Below are 16906 nucleotides of genomic sequence, written 5' to 3'. Positions count from 1 at the left end.
TTCTACTCACATGTAAGTCTTTCTTGCTCTTTCATTGCAAGAGCCTTACTCTGGAAGATATTTTTCTAGAAAGAATGTTTGGAATATATTTGCTAGGGGTTTATGGAAAAAGTACTTCTCAGACACAAATCAGTTGCTACTACAAGTAATATTTTGGCAATATTGTGCATGACCCTGGTTTAAATGAATCATTAGGCCTGTCTACACAATATAATATAGTAGAGAACTGTCTTACCCAGCAGTATCTGAGCGAATAATGAGCAGTATGTATTTTTTAGGAAAATGCACTGCTCAGTACCTGAACTGGTGTTTCATCACGTTCCAGCACTGAGCAAGTGGGAACATCATAGTGGTTATCGTACATCAGTACTACCTCAGGTGTTTTGAACCTACTATCTGTTGAACTTTGAAAGTTATTGAGTCCTGAAATTCTTAGGCCTTGACTAAATATAGATTTTGAATAGTATGTCAACTAATGACTACTCTTTGATTTTAGATGGCTAGAAAAACCTTCATATAATCTAAGTTTTATTGTAAATGCAATATCTGGAAGCTATTTTTCCGTCTTTGTATAACAGCGAAAGGGTGTAGGCTATTTTGTCAGACAAACTAAATTAATTCAAAAGTATAATGACAAATGTAATGTAGGTAGAATCTAGGATAGAATTTAATGTTATTTTATGAAAAGTTTAAGCCTGCCTGAGAGAAGTAACAATAATAAATATTATTTTTCTATACTTTCTTTGCATTTCTCTATATAGAATATGCCTTATTTCAAAGACAAGTATATGGCTGTCTTCACTTACTTTTTCCTTCCCAGGCTGAATACCTGTTACAGTCATGGCAATCTACTTATAAATAGAAATAACGATTAATTGTTTTCATTTTGCTCGGTGAGGTATGTTTTGTTTCACATGCCCAAAAGCCTTTTTGGGGGGATCAGAAATGTTACTTTAAACTTTGGTAGCTTTTGTCACACATTCTCCTTCCATTACTAACTTTAGTAATTCTTTCACATTCTTTATTACTTTTCACATATGTTTTGCAAGATACAACGTGGACAATTATACATCACAACAACACGAACTTAACCAGAGTCAAAAGTGCTAATCGCGAGAACCCACACACTGTGTTTTTCAAGTACTCTGCCAGCCTAGACCAGCTTCAGGCTACAATTAACCATGCAGAACACTGTGAGCAGGAGCTTGCTTACCACTGCAAAAAGTCGAGGCTTTTAGATAAACAGGGTAAGTAAAGCAAACAAATCTTATTATGTTGCATAGTGCATTTTATTTTACTGACTACTATAGCTATACTATACTGACTACTATAGCTATAAGGTTATGGAATTTTGCCACTGCAGAGTTTAAACAACTTTAAATATCTAATCTAATACTTAAATTCCTGTAAGCTGCTAGATAGAGGTATTTGAACCAGAAAAACACAAATGTTAGTTTATGATGATCTTCATTCACAGTATTAGGTACTCTCAAAGTTAGTTGCCTTTGTCATTCTCTTAAATTAACAGAGGTTATTATTAATAAAGTCCTATTGGCCTCCTTTTCAGGGGTCTTTATGGAATTGCTAATTTTTGAGGAAATATCTACTTAAAAGAACACAAACTAAGTAGAGCATAAATACCAGTAGAAGCTTATTGCATAATTTTGAACACTTATTCTTCAGTAATTTGACATTAGTAAATAAAACATTGATGATATTAAATTTCTGCTGTCCGACATAAGCAGTCCCAGAAAAAGATTATAGCTAAAATGTGGATGAATGGCGAAAATACGTTTAGTTTAAGAGAAAAATTACTAGAGATCCTCTGATGCGCTTAAATAAACTTAGGTAGTAAAGTTTACATCTTAACTCGCACTGATGCATATCTGCTATTAAATGTGAAAATCCATTTTAAATACTAGAAAATAATTTAGGGAAAACAAAAATCCCATTTTTTTATGTCTCGTGCAAAACTAAGCTGGATTGGTTATCTTGTCTGCTAGAAACTCTGAAACTTTGCTGTACATTTGTTTCTTGGCATTCTTTTCTAATTGCAGAGCAAGGACAGAGAGGAGGCCTTTTAACCGCGTAATCTCTGGTTCACTCTCTAAAGCCTTTTCCATATTTATTCTTCCTCCTTATTTATATTATGGACATAAGCTTCCACCAATCCTCCCTTTATGTATGGATTCCAACTTCAAGCAATGCTTAGGTGTTCAAAAGCCCAACTGATACCAAACAGAAGGTTTCAAGATCGTGCTTTCTAGGTATTTCATATTTTTTAGCTATTAAATGCCTTACAGAGTAAGAGTTTAAAAAAAAATCTGAATTCATCATTTTGAGGCTGGAAGTCATGGAAAAATTTTGGTCAGAGAAGAAAGAAGGGAGAAACCCCCACCAGCAGGATTGTCTACTTTTTTTGGAGTCCATTGACATTGCACAGAAATACAGGTTTTGCCAGAAAGCTAAAGGAGTACAAGTCAATTATGCTAAATCATCCAGTATTTAGAATTTTGAATACTAAGAGTAAAGAGGCATATGAAATTTCTTTATGAGTTCTGTAGATTTTCTAAAATCATTCTTAGTTAAAGCAGAATAACGCAGTTAACACAGAATACAAATACAACTTTACCTTCCTCCGAAGACTGGATTTCAGTCAATTGTGAAACAGAGAGCACTAAGGTAAGAGAATGTGTCTAACGAAGTTCAATCTTGGCTTCTTTACTGACACTTCTAATAAAAGTCAATGCTGAGTTTTCTGATAGGGTTGAGATACGAAATACTTGTAAAAACAGATTTAGGATTCATCTTCCTCACCCCATTTCAAAGCAGCCAGAGCCACATTTTTCTAACTTTTCAGAGGGTGTATTAACTTTTCCTTCTCTCCTTTTAGCATTCTTAATTCAATCACTTCTTTAAAATCAGATTCAGAATTTTTACATTCTGGGATTTAGATGTGCCCTTTCCAAGTGTAGTGACCGTGGGAGAAGATTCGGTAAGGCTAGACCCTCTTTGAGCCATTCATTCGTGCTAACGGGAAGCCTAGGGGGAGCTCCTGGGGGAAGAAGCCGATGCGTCCTTGTGGAACGCCGGCTGCTCTGTGCTTTTGGAGCGCTAGCTACGAGGGGGAGGAAAAAGTGTTGGTTTTTTTTTTTTTTTTCCAAAATATATGTACTGGTACTCATTTTTCAAGGCACTCAATGATCAGTGTGCTCCATCTCAACAGTATATACAGAAATAGATGCTGTTTTCAGCATCTAAACCCTATCAGCAGCACACGCTGTGAGTTTGCGTGGCCCTCTGGAGCGTATTGGCATCTGTCAGGTTTGACTATCAGTGGAAGATTAGAGCTATGTTTACGCAATGATCACTGTAGTGACTGTAGCTTAAGAAGACCTGAATGAATCAACTTTAAACTGCATAGATCAGATATCTACCTCAGAATAACACAGTAATGCAGAGATATACGTAGAATTAGCTATATGAGCACCGCTGAGTTAGCTTTCACAAAGGTATCTGTACACTCGTAAAAGTACTCAGGGCATCTACTTTAAAGCAAAATTGGCAGTGCTCAGCTGCACGCTGTTTAAAACTGGGATGTGTCTAAACAAACTACAGTTACTATGTTTTAAACATATCCTAAAATATTTTTACTCTGGTAATTTTTTTTTCTTTGAGCACCTCAAAATATAAGCCTTGAAATGTTATTAGTGGGGATGTGAGAGCCAGTATTTGGAAAACCCTCCAATTTGTCATCCCTTTTTTTCTACCAATATAAGTTTAGGGCATTTTTTCCTTAGAAGGGAGAACCTCAGAAGAAATCTAGCAGCTTTTGAAAATTTCAATGTCATTTCACCAGAAGAAAGGTCTCCTTTTGTCTCCTGAATATCATTCCAGTAGCATCCACTTGGACAAAATGTGGATAAATTAGCAGTCCTCTCTCACTTTCATTTCTTTCTTCTTCAAAATATGTTTTTCCACTGAGAAGTAGGGAGGTAAGAGAGAACATATTAGTTGTTCTCTCCAAAGCATATTAATTTCAGATTAAAAATTGTTACTGAAAAATGTGTTTGAGAGCTTTGAAAAGAGATTTCTCACCTGTTCACTGTGAGAAGTTTCATTTATTATGAAGATAATGGAATATAAGGATTTGAAATGCAGATAGTTATATTATCGCATTGCCTGCACAATTTAATCCCTCCTACTTCTGTAATCTGTAACTGCCACTAGGGATGTCTGACAAATACAGAACTGGATGATAGTCACATTAAATAAATTTTGGGACATACAGTGCAGACAGTATTTTAAGAATATAGTATAGTCAGTAAGCCTCTATAATATTTTCGGTACCTGCTACTACATCTATGTAGTCATTCTGAAGAAATCTCTACAACTGTTTATTAGCTGTGTTTTGCTCTAGGCAACATTTACTGCCAAGGCAGAAATCCCAGTCTGGATTAGTCAGTATGAACTTGCAGCGTTTCAGTAAATACTTTCTTCTCACCCTGCTATATGAACAAGTCACTCAGACCAGCTTTTAAACATACCCCAAGGTCCCCAGCCAAAGATTGGGAATAGTAGTTCATAACTACAATATAGAGTTTAGGCATGCTGTTGAAAGAGCAGAAATACGCTGCTTTTTATAGTCCTTGTTGTTAGAAGCTTTCTAAAGTGTTGTCTGATAAATTATTTATAAACTGTCTCTAGGTTTTCTCCCCCTCTGTGATGACTTGCAAACAAAAACACTGATATTGGGCATTGATGCCATTATGCAAGTTTAACTTTCCCAGAAACTGTTCTCACTGGTTTTTGGCCCGCTGGGCTGTCAGTTGCGTGGTAATGAATGCAGCCAATATGTTTACGAGCTGAGAGATTGTCAGCGTAACAGAGGTCTTATCTAACAGTGAGATTTAATAAGCAGTGGCAGTTGTAAGTAAAGTTGAAACTAGGATAAATTCCAGCTTCTTTATGGGGGCCTGCTGCTGAAAACGAAGAGTTTCAAAAACAGCAAAAGAAGTGCATCGGTAAGGAACTCTACAATTTAACAGTACTTGAGTTTCTTCTCATGGCTCAGCTTTCATTCATTGCATCTTTCACCCTTCTTCTCTCTTGTTTGAGATGGTTTATCTTTATGCTTCATACCTTTTAGCGATTGTCTGCTCTGTATGTTTTGTCTGTTTATTGCTGCACTTGCTTAGCACCATCTTTGAGCTGAATATGCAATACTGTAGCATTAAGGAAACAGCTAGTTTTATCATTATATAATAAACAATGCTGACGGGATGTACTCGGCAGCAGAGAAGTAATAGGCTTGGGATACCTCACTTCTACTCACTGGATACGCCTACTTGCTTATGTGACATAACTATTAATATAATTTCTGCTGTCACTGACTGTATAAATTCTGAATCCGTTGCGTGTGATCTAACACCTGTTTTTGGGCATATCTGATTAACACCACACAGCAGTTCTGTTCAGATGCTTTATGCATCACAAATGCGTTTAGTGCTCTGTATGACACTTAGTAGTGGGAGGAGTCGATTTCTGGGTAGTTTTTCTTTAATTCTTCACATTCCAGTTCGTGAAATTAATAGTTCCATGATCTAAAATTGATCTTTACTTGGGAATATTAACTACCTTGATTTTTAGAGTGATGGCATCTCCTTTTTCATGGGCTATTTTAAAATAAATTGCATAAATGGATTGCTTAAGATAAATGATTCTAATATCATGGCTGGTTGAGCTAGGAACTGAGTTCTCTGTTCCACTAATGCAAGCAAAAATCTGCAACAATACCTGATAATGAAGTATTGAAGGGAATGGTTGGTTATCACTTAAACAAAGGTGGTCAATATTTTTGAGTAGTTGTTTAGACTTTTTAGATTTAGGGAAATATCTATTTTAATAATCTATTAGATTTGGAGTATTTTCCCTTGCTTAACATTTTGGAAAATTGTTTGAATGTGAAAAAGTGGGAGAAGTGGGAGATGAGATTGGGCACTGATTTTCTCTAACCTGATTTTAGATGGGATGCCATTGAGCTGGTGGATTGGAAGAACCAATGAAACACAGACTTACTGGGGAGGTTCCTTGCCTGCCATTCAAAAATGCGCTTGTGGATTAGAGGGGAGCTGCATTGATTCCCAACATTACTGCAACTGTGATGCTGACAGAAATGAATGGTGATTTTTGTATTGTTATTTATTCACAATAACTTTTTCTTGGATAGCAAATCAGAAAAAAAGGGCCGTACCAGATTTGGAAAGTCAGGGCTGTTGTAAACTTAAATGACCAGAGTGTCATCTGCTTCCTTGATATAAAGCACAGTTTTTCACCACATTAGAACTATGTACTTTAAGAATTATTGTTAATTCTTTCACTTGGTTTTCTGGGATATAAGGGCTGTTTGGGAGATTTTAATTTTATATAGAGACTATACAGTTGTGGAGTAAATTACATGGAGTAAATTGCTTATATTTTCAGAAGGTAAACTCATGTCTGTAGTATAACTTCAGTTATTAGAATTAGAATACTGAAGGTAATTAAAGCTAAACTATGATGAGGTTCTGGAAAAAAATCAAAGATTTCAAGGAATTTCTAGCCTGATTTTTAACTACACTTGAGTTTAGGCCTTTTTACCCCAAATTCCACTGGGTTAATTATCTAAAACTTAGATAATTGAATCTGGAGGCAGTTGATATCAGCAAAGCCAAGCATTCATATGAAATCCTAGTCTGAGGGAACGTGAGTATCTCTAAAATGTAGATCTGCTTGTATCTGAAATTCATCTCGTGTTGTTTATGATCCCATTAAATAAGTAGCATCAGAAATGAGTCCCTGTTATAATGTCAAATCTGAATCGAAGCTTTCATTTAAAATATTGGATCCAGCCTTCTCAGTAATAGCTCTAATGCAGTGTAGGTACTTGATTAAGCAGGCTAGGACATTTTAAATTAAAAATTCGCTGCTGAAGAAACTTTTAAGCTTTTAAACTTTTAAAGCATATTTAACTTCTATTAATCCTGTCCAATGAGAAGATAATATATGTACATTAATATCACAGAATCGTTTAGTTTGGAAGGGACCTCTGGAGATCATCTAGTCCAACCTCCCTGCTCAAGCAGGGTCACCTAGAGCATATTGCCCAGGATCACATCCAGACGGCTTTTGAATATCTCCAGGGAAGGAGACTCCACTACCTCTCTGGGCAACCTGTTCCAATGCTCTGTCACCCTCACAGTGAAGAAGTTTTTTCTCAGGTTCAGATGGAACTTCCTGTGGTTCAGTTTGTGCCCGTTGCCTCTTGTCCTGTTGCTGGGCACCACGGAGAAGAGGCTGGCCTCATCCTCTTGACACTCCCCCTTCAGATACTTGTACACGTTGATCAGATCGCCTCTCAATCTTCTCTTCTCCAGGCTGAACAGGCCCAGCTCTTGCAGTCTTTCTTCATAGGAGAGGTGCTCCAGCCCTCTAATCATCTTTGGAGCCCTCCGCTGGACTCTCTCCAGTAGCGCCGTGTCTCTCTTGCACTGGGGAGCCCAGAACTGGACACAGGACTCCAGGTGAGGCCTCCGCAGGGCTGAGTAGAGGGGCAGGATCACCTCCCTCCACCTGCTGGCAACACTCTGCCTAATGCACCCCAGGATCCCATTGGCCTTCTTGGCCACAAGGGCACACTGCTGGCTCATGTTTAACTTGTTGTCCACCAGCACTCCCAGGTCCTTCTCGGCAGAGCTACTTTCCAGCAGGTCAGCCCCCAGCCTGTACTGGTGCATGGGATTATTCCTGCCTAGGTGCAGGTCCTTGCACTTGCCTTTGTTGAACTTCATGAGGTTCCTCTCCGCCCACCTCTCCAGCCTGTCCAGGTCCTTCTGAATGGCAGCACAGTCTTCTGGTGTGTTAGCCTCTCCTCCCAGTTTAGTATCATCAGCAAACTTGCTGAGGGTGCACTCTGTCCCTTCCTCCAGGTCACTGATGAATATATTGAAGAAGACTGGACCCAGGACTGACCCCTGGGGGACACCACTAGCCACAGGCCTCCAACTTGACTCTGCACCATTCACCACAACCCTCTGAGCTCGGCCATCCAGCCAGTTCTCAATCCACCTCACTGTCCACTCATCCAACCCATACTTCCTGAGCTTGCCTAGGAGGATGCGATGGGAGATAGTGTTAAAAGTCTTGCTGAAGTCCAGGTAGACAACATCCACTGCCCTCCCCTCATCTACCCAGCCAGTTGTCCCATCACAGAAGGCTCTCAGATTGGTCAAGCATGATTTCCCTTTGGTGAATCCATGCTGACTACTCCTCATCACCTTCTTGTCCTCCAGATGCTTAGTGATGACCTGCAGGAGGAGCTGTTCCATCAGCTTTCCCGGGATGGAGGGGAGGCTGACAGGCCTGTAGTTTCCTGGCTCCTCCTTCTTGCCCTTTTTGAAGACTGGGGTGACATTGGCTTTCTTCCAGGCCTCAGGCACCTCTCCTGATCTCCAGGACCTTTCAAAGACGATGGAGAGTGGCCTAGCGATAACATCCACCAGCTCCCTCAGCACTCGTGGGTGCATCCCATCAGGGCCCATGGATTTGTGGATGTCAAGTTTGGACAAAAGATCTCTAACCTGATCCTCCTCCACCAAGGGAGATTCTTCCTTTCTCCAGCCTTCCTCTCTTGCCTCCAAGGCCTGGAATTCCTCAGGACTGGCCTTAGCAGTGAAGACGGAAGCAAAGAAAGCATTCAATAACTCTGCCTTCTCTGTATCCTTTGTCACCAGGGCACCTGCCCCATTCAGCAGCGGGCCCACGTTTTCCCTAGTCTTCCTTTTGCTATTGATGTATTTGAAGAAGGCCTTCTTGTTGTCCTTGACATCCCTTGCCAGATTTAATTCCAACTGGGCCTTAGCCTTCCTTGTCGCATCCCTGCACACTCTGACAACGTCCCTGTATTCCTCCCAAGTGGCCTGTCCCCTTTTCCACATTCTGTACACTTCCTTCTTCTGTTGGAGTTTTGCCAGGAGTTCCTTGCTCATCCATGCAGGTCTCCTGCCCGCTTTGCTCGACTTCTTACTCGGAGGGATGCACCGATCTTGAGCCTGGAGGAAGTGACGCTTGAATATTAACCAGCTTTCTTGGACCCCTCTTCCTTCTAGGGCCCTACCCCATGAGATTCCCCTAAGTAGGTCCCTGAAGAGGCCAAAGTCAGCTCTCCTGAAGTCCAGGGTTGCAATCCTACTCATTGCCCTGCTCCCTCCTCGGAGGATCCTGAACTCCACCATCTCATGGTCACTGCAGCCAAGGCTGCCCCCAACTTTCACCTCTCCAACTAGACCTTCTTTGTTTGTTAGCACAAGGTCTAGCAATGCACCTCTCCTCGTTGGCATCTCCACCACCTGGGTCAAGAAATTATCACCAGTCCTCTGCAGGAACCTCTTTGACTGTTTGTGCCTAGCTGTGCTGTCTTCCCAACAGATGTCAGGGTGGTTGAAGTCTCCCATGAGAACCAGGGCCTGTGATCGTGAGGCTACTTCCAGCTGTCTGTAGAAGGCCTCATCGACGACTTCTTCCTGATCAGGTGGCCTGTAGTAAACCCCCACAACAGTGTCACCCATGTTACCCTGCCCTTTAATCCTTACCCATAGGCTCTCAACTTGCTCTTCATCCACCCCAAGGCAGAGCTCCATACATTCTAGCTCCATACATTCTAGCTGCTCCCTCACATAAAGAGCAACTCCACCACCTCACCTTCCTGGCCTGTCTTTCCTAAAAAGCACATAGCCATCCATGACAGCAGATATATGTATCTTTTAATAGTAATATCTGATTTTTATAAAATGAGGAGAGAGTCATAGAGCTAAGGGAATCTAGCACTGGGAAGGAGAATAGAATATGCAGGGAAGGTACTTAGGAGCATCTTGATGTGTAGAAAATGAAGTATTAGCTTGTATTTTTCTCAAACTAGATATCCCCCTTCCTTTAAAGGAAGAGTTAGTGAATTTGGTTTGAAAATGTTGATTCTCTGATCATTCACAGGGAACTTGGCAGATACAGAAATGAGAATACAACAAAGGGCTGGTCAAAATTCTTTACAAGCTTCTTACTGGAAAGCAGCTCTATAGAGAGGGACCTGGGAGTCCTGATGGACAACAAGTTGACCACGAGCCAGCAGTGTGCCCTTGTGGCCAAGAAGGCCAATGGCATCCTCGGGTGTATTAGGCAGAGTGTTGCCAGCAGGTGGAGGGAGGTGATTCTTCCCCTCTACTCAGCCCTGGGCAGGCCCCAATTGGAGTACTGTGTCCAGTTGTGGGCTCCCCAGTACAAGAGAGACATGGCACTCCTGGAGAGAGTCCAGCGGAGGGCTCCAAAGATGATGAGGGGACTGGAGCATCTCTCCTCTGAAGAAAGGCTGAGAGAGCTGGGCCTGTTGAGCCTGCAGAAGAGAAGACTGAGGGGGGATCTCATCTATGTGTACAAGTATCTGAAGGGAGGTGTCAAGAGGATGGGGCCAGACGCCTCTCTGTGGTGCCCAGCAACAGGACAAGAGGCAACGGGCAGAAACTGAAACACAGGCAGTTTGGTCTGAACATGAGGAAAAATTTCTTCACTGTGAGGGTGACTGAGCGCTGGCACAGGTTGCCCAGAGAGGTAGTGGAGTCTCCTTCGCTGGAGATGGTCAAAACCCCATCTGGATGTGATCCTGGGCAATATGCTCTAGGTGACCCTGCTTGAGCAAGGGGGTTGGGCTCTGGATCTCCAGAGGTCCCTTCCAACCTCAACCATTCTGTGATTCTCTGATTCGTAAGTTTCCATAGGTTTGCAGATAAAAAGAACATGCACATGCAGTAAAGTTCAGTAAATAATATCTGCTGTGTTCATTCCAATAAAGAGCTTAAACAAACACAAGCAGAACTTCCCTGTTATTATGCTGTATAAAAATATAAGCAATTTATGTTTCCTAACTGCAAAATATATGTTAGAAAATAAGCACATTTTGACATAGGATTTTGAGTAGTCACTAGTGTGTGTAATATATTCTTGCTCATTTTTGTCATTCATTTAATCCGTGCTCACATTCATATGCATATTTTATGATGGTACCATACTTTTATATAAAGTAAATAGAAGACTATATAGGTACAAATCAGGGATACATGTCTCCGCTATAAGCAGTTTGAGTAATTTGTATATGTTGATAAACATATTTCCTAAAAAAAATGTAGTGGCTCCAGTAATAGATTTCTGTATACATCCACTTTTGACACTTTAATTTTCACTTTAAATGAAGGGGTTTATCCCGGCGACTTCACTATTATGCAGGCTATGTTTACATTCATTCTGATAGCTGTGCTTAATATTACATTTGAATTCCTAGAGACAAATGATTTGAATCAGTTTCTTCAGTATTGCTCGCAGGGCAGGGATTGCAGGTGGAAGCTATGCGTGCTTGAGATGCTTTCTAAATGAGCACACAGAACCAGAGTTATGCACTCTATGGTTCTAAGACGTAGTCTTGATATTGTGTGTTCATAGTGAAATAGAACTGAGGACTGGATACAGGTGTAGCTGTAAAAGCCCTTGCCTGGCTACTAGAAAATTCAAAAAAAAAAGTCCACAAAACACGCTTAACCTGAAAAGAGATTTAAAAAAAATCTCTTCCTAAAGATTTATGAAAAGGCAGATCCCCTCTGCAGAAGAGGTAAGGCAGTTTCGATTCAGTTTCCCTTTGTTTGGAGCATAGTTTTATACCAAGCAAACACTTTTACCAGTTTTTTTTGTCAGTTCTAGTTATAAATGTGCAATATCTCACCTCATCAAAAAAGAATGTAAAAGTTGTTTCTGAATGTTTTGCGTTCCTCACTTAGGAAAAAAGACTTTCCTGAATAATTGCACGTTTATGTGCACTGTGTTGTAAAATGGGTAGACAAAAATTGCCTATGGGGAAAAGATTGGTAGTGATAATAAGGGTGACAGAAAAAAATCACTGATTTCACTCAGCTGCAGGAGGGAATCTCCTCCCATTCCCTCCATGCCAGTACGTATAGGAGGCTGAGGGATTGGGCTGCTAAGCCTAACCACACTCCCAAAGAGATATGGCTTGCTAGCTAACATGTATGTCTAGCACTTAGTCTCTGAGCAGTGCAAGTTCCAGATTGTCTCCCCTTTGTGTTTCTGTTGTTGTCTCTGAGTTATTCTCTTTGTCCACTGAAGGAAGATTCAGTTAGAACTAGATTGGATGGAAGGATTGGATTTTCCAAAATGGTCCTGGGTTGATTAAATGCATTCAATGGAAGCAATTTTAGGGCCAACACTGGTGTTTTATGACATATATTAATTTAGTCCTGACACTAAGTTAACAAAGATATTAAATAAAGAATTCTGCCTAGGATCAGAAGTACTGTGCATGTGCTCAGAGTGCTAAACTGCATATTTCCTTTTCTGCAGGTTACATATTTGAAGCATATGCTGCTTTTGCTATATACCTAGCATGACTTGCTATTTTCCAATGTGATTTTTTTTTAAACTTCATCAGTGTAGAAAAGGAAAAAGAACATTAAACTTATCTGAAATTTGTAGCAAGTTATTTAATATTCAACAATGAAGAAACAGGCCGTGATAGATGCAATACTTCCTCAGGAATGTGAAATTATGGAGATGTGCATATACATTGGTTTAGGCAGCCAATTAGATACCTAGTTATGTCAAATACACTGTGTCATGCTTTGGCAGACCAGCAGAACCATAAACCTGCCCACTTCTCATGAAATTGTTTCCAGTTTTCTACATGACCACAATATCCATACCAAAGAATACAGAGGTATGCTTACATTTGTATTCACAGACACTTCTTTTGTCTACATCGTGCAGCTCTTTTCTGAGAATTTAATTCTTTCTTCTTCCCCAACAATGTATCAATAATAAGGAAATGCATTTATCAGAAACATTTAAGAGAGCTGTGGCTTCATTTTACCTTACAGGACTAATGATACTGGATTCCTCTCCTACAAGGAGCACCTACCAGTAACTGAAATTGTGATCGCGGATACTGACAGACCAAACTCTGAAGCAGCTTACAAGCTTGGGCCTTTGCTTTGCCGGGGTGATAGTAAGTAACGACTGCAGAGTTTTGCTACGTGATGGTGTGTTTTGACTGCAATAAATTTTAAATGTTGCATGCTAAACAGGCTAAGATATCACTTATTCATATGACTAATTAGAAAGGAAAAAGACAAAATGTCATGGTCCGTAAGAAACCAGGATAGAATTTTAAAAAGATATATTTATGAACATATATATCGGTAGTGAAGACAGGAACAGTTAGTATTGTTTTCGAACAGACATTTTGACAACAATTTCCAGTGGTTTTTTGCGATTTCAATTCAGTTATGAATGAAACATTACATATAGAAGAATTAATAGTTGTTTACCATATCTCGAGAGAAACATGCCCATTGCTAGATATGCATGACTCAGTCACCAAATCCTATGTTTATTAACTCATCTGAGCACCTGTGCAAGTAAGGAAATTATACTAAGGGAGATTATGTCAGTATACACTGTATTTATGAGTAAAATTTCAACTCTAAGAGCTTAAAAATTCAGAAGATATACAGTAATTCAAAAAATAAAACTAAAATATGCTGAAAATATATATCCAATAACTAGAAAACAATCACGGCTGAAGAGGATAATGAGGCAACTGGAGAAAATTTGGTACCTTATTGAAGATTTATGATGACATTTCTGCTTTCATCAATTACCATCTTCCTGTCAAAGAACACAGATTTATTTTATTTTCAGTAATAAAATACTGACAAAATTTTATGGCTGCTAATATTTGTAATCAAAGATGAGGAGAAACAAAATATAGGTCATCTAAAAAATCTTGACTAATAGGTTGAAGGGGCACGATTTTTTTCTGTAATTTAGGGAAGGGTAAAATATATTTAATAAACCCAGGGGTTTTTTTTGCTTCAAATGTTATCCCATGAGTTTTCATGAAATTCACTATTGCTTCAGATAATTACAGATTACTATTTTTATTTTTTAGGCGATTGTCCTGTTGCATCACATGATGTGTTTGTTTTTCAAATTTCTTCAGCCTTTGTGAATAAGGGGAAATGGATACCTGTAAAGAAATACTGAGGCTTACTCAAGAGTCTGCATAGATAAATACATAGAAATCAGAACATGTTTATTTTTATGTCATCTCTGCTTTCATTCCTGTGACTTGTCAGGGTGATTATGCCTGGAAGATTTGTTAACAGATGTGTATTACAGCAGTGCATTCTAATTTTCTTATGAAAATTCATAAGGCTCAAGAATATAGTTCGAGCCTTCCTTTTTGCTTCTTTAAAATCTGAATGTGAACTAACTGACTCTTTATGCTCCCTGTCATAGAACCGTTAAACCATGATATAAGATAGTTAAATTATGATACTAACTTATGGTATAAGATAGTTTAGATTGGAAGGTTCCTCAGGAGGTCCCTAGCCCACCCTCCTGCTCGCAGCAGGGTCAGCCATGAGGCCAGATGAGGTTCCTCAGGGCTTTTTCCTGTTAGGGCTTGAAAACCTCCAGGGATGGAGCCTGCACAAAGATCCTGGGCAACCTGCTCCACTGCTTCGCTGTTCTCATAGGAAAATATTTTTTAGTTATACCAAATGTGAAACTCTTATTGCAGCTTATTCCCATTGCCTATCATCCTCCTGCCATGCACCATTGGGAAGAGCCTGGCTCCATCTTCTCGATGACCTTCCCGTAGGTTTTGGGAGTCTGCTGTTAGGTTGACCCAGAGCTGTCCCTTCTGCAGGCTGGACCAGTCCTGTCCCTCAGCCTGCAGGACAGGACAATTGCTCTAGCCCTCACCAGCCTGGTGCCCCTGCACTGAGTTTACACCAGTTTGTCAAATCTTTTTCCTGCATTGGGAGCCCAAAACTGAACCCAGCATCTAGATGTGGTCTCACGAGCGTCACATAGTGGGGCATAACCACCTTCCTCACTGGTCTGCCCATGTGCTGTTCACACAGCCCCAGAGGTGGTTGGCTTTCATTGCTGCTGGGCTGCACTGCTGGCCTGTGCCCAGCGCTGCCCACCAGGGTCCTGGGCCTTTAGGCAGAGCTGCTGCCAGCCCCGCAGTGCCCAGCCTGTATTGCTGCAAGGGGCCCTTCCTTCCTGGGGCAGGATTTGGCATTTTCCTTGTTCATAAGCTCCCTGTCATCTCGTTCCTCTGTTCTGATGGCAGCTCTGCCCTTGAGCATATTGACCGGTGATCCTGATTGGGTACCATTTGCAAAAAATAATAGCTGTATTGTAATTAGGTTAGATAGTAATTGTAATTAGATTAGATTAGATAGTGTTTTATTTATATTGAAACATTGCACAGAAAAAGGATTAGGGACAATGACAAAAACGAGGCAGAAGTACTTACAGTTCATGTATTACTGATAAGTGTGGAAAATTTCCATCTCACTGCTTACAAGTTCCCAACTATTATTAATTATGTAACTCGACCGCCATTAGCACAAATCTTAAAACATGGATCCCAACTAGCTCTCCCTGATGCATCATTAAAATATACACACAGTACTGACACCCATTGACCTCCCTGCCTTTATTCGATGCTTTCTTAGTCTGAGTGATTGAATTGCTATAAAATTTCATAGTGATGCTAAATGATCACATTGTTTCTGCTACTGTAGAGAACTCTAATATATCATGAGGAGAAGTGCAAGAAGAAGTCAGAGTCTGAATGCCAGAAAAATAGTTTTATAATGTCAGACTGTATTATAGAGTTTGACTTCAGGGGGAAGCAGTTTGGAATTGAAATAATCCCAGTGAGAAGAACTCTCTGGTTATAACTGTTAATGGTAATAATTTGGCAAAAACATTGAAAAGGAACATTCACTTGGGTTTTTTAATAGGAATAGTAAGTAATTGCAATACACCACTAAAACAAAGATGGCGAGAGATGGCATGCTTTTAGAGAGGTAGGGACTAAAATTTGAGAAAACAGTTCAGAATTTGTGAAGGAAAAAAATGTACAGTCATAGAATTGTAATATTACAAAAAAGCAAGATATTGAATACAAGTAAAAATACTAGAAATGTTTGAAAATTTACTAGAAATTCTTTACTGTGGTCTTTACATTTAGACAGGGATATGCATAAAGAATATTTTCTTTAAAATTCAGTTTTCCAGAAAATATAAAAATCCATGAGTTGCAGTAGTTGTTACATTTAAAGCCAGACAGAACACAGTCAAGAGTAAGCTTTCTTGAAGCATCAGGGATAAAGTGTTAGTAGCATTGTGAAGCTTCAAGAGGGAAGTAGACTTTTTTCTAATTGAAACAGCATATATGCAGGAGGTTCTAATCAAAAACATTTTAATGACATTTATTTTGTTCTGCACCTTTGGGTAGGTAGAGAACACAAAATCTTGTGGCAAATATCCATTTCCAAGAAGTGCTATTAAACAAGGAAGAATAAATATTGTTGGATTCACAAGTATGATCTGAGTGCCCTCCAAAGAGATTATTGATTATTTCTGCTTCTGTCATTCTCAAAAAACTAAATTATTTGATTCTGCCTCATAGAAGATGTCCTCTTATTAAACATGTTTTTTATTCTTTCTAACAGGCATAAATTCTTCAGAATTACTCATTGGCGTACCGTATAAAAAGATGTGGGGAAGAAGGTTTACTTGTATTTGTGATACACACACTCAATATTTCATCAGATGATTCAAAGCCAAAAGACTGTAAATTCTCATGATAGCGATAATCTGTTCTTTGTAGAACATCTATTTAGAGATAAAAATAACTGTTTATGTCAACAGCAGAAAAAAGTAGATCCATAAATATCTTTATGTTAGTTTTATTAATTATTTCTCTTCAACTCAGATGGGGTACTTATAG

The 16906-nt window shown here is 39.5% G+C and overlaps 1 protein-coding gene across 3 annotated transcripts in view; it reads left to right on the top strand.

The window, feature by feature from the left end:
• The window catches only part of CNTNAP4 (contactin associated protein family member 4), a 235562-nt gene that overhangs the window by 185493 nt on the left and 33163 nt on the right, over positions 1-16906 (top strand). For 2 of the 3 annotated variants that reach the window (XM_068928377.1, XM_009680986.2), the window contains exons 13-15: positions 1050-1247; positions 6026-6182; positions 12969-13096. In XM_068928377.1, the coding sequence (XP_068784478.1) occupies positions 1050-1247; positions 6026-6182; positions 12969-13096 (483 nt within the window). The remainder of the gene's footprint in view (positions 1-1049; positions 1248-6025; positions 6183-12968; positions 13097-16906) is intronic. The other variant, XM_009680987.2, reaches the window with a different exon arrangement.

The sequence above is a fragment of the Struthio camelus genome, chromosome Z, assembly GCF_040807025.1.
Source record: "Struthio camelus isolate bStrCam1 chromosome Z, bStrCam1.hap1, whole genome shotgun sequence".
Lineage (NCBI taxonomy): Eukaryota > Metazoa > Chordata > Aves > Struthioniformes > Struthionidae > Struthio > Struthio camelus.
This window is presented reverse-complemented; position numbering and strand designations above follow the sequence as displayed.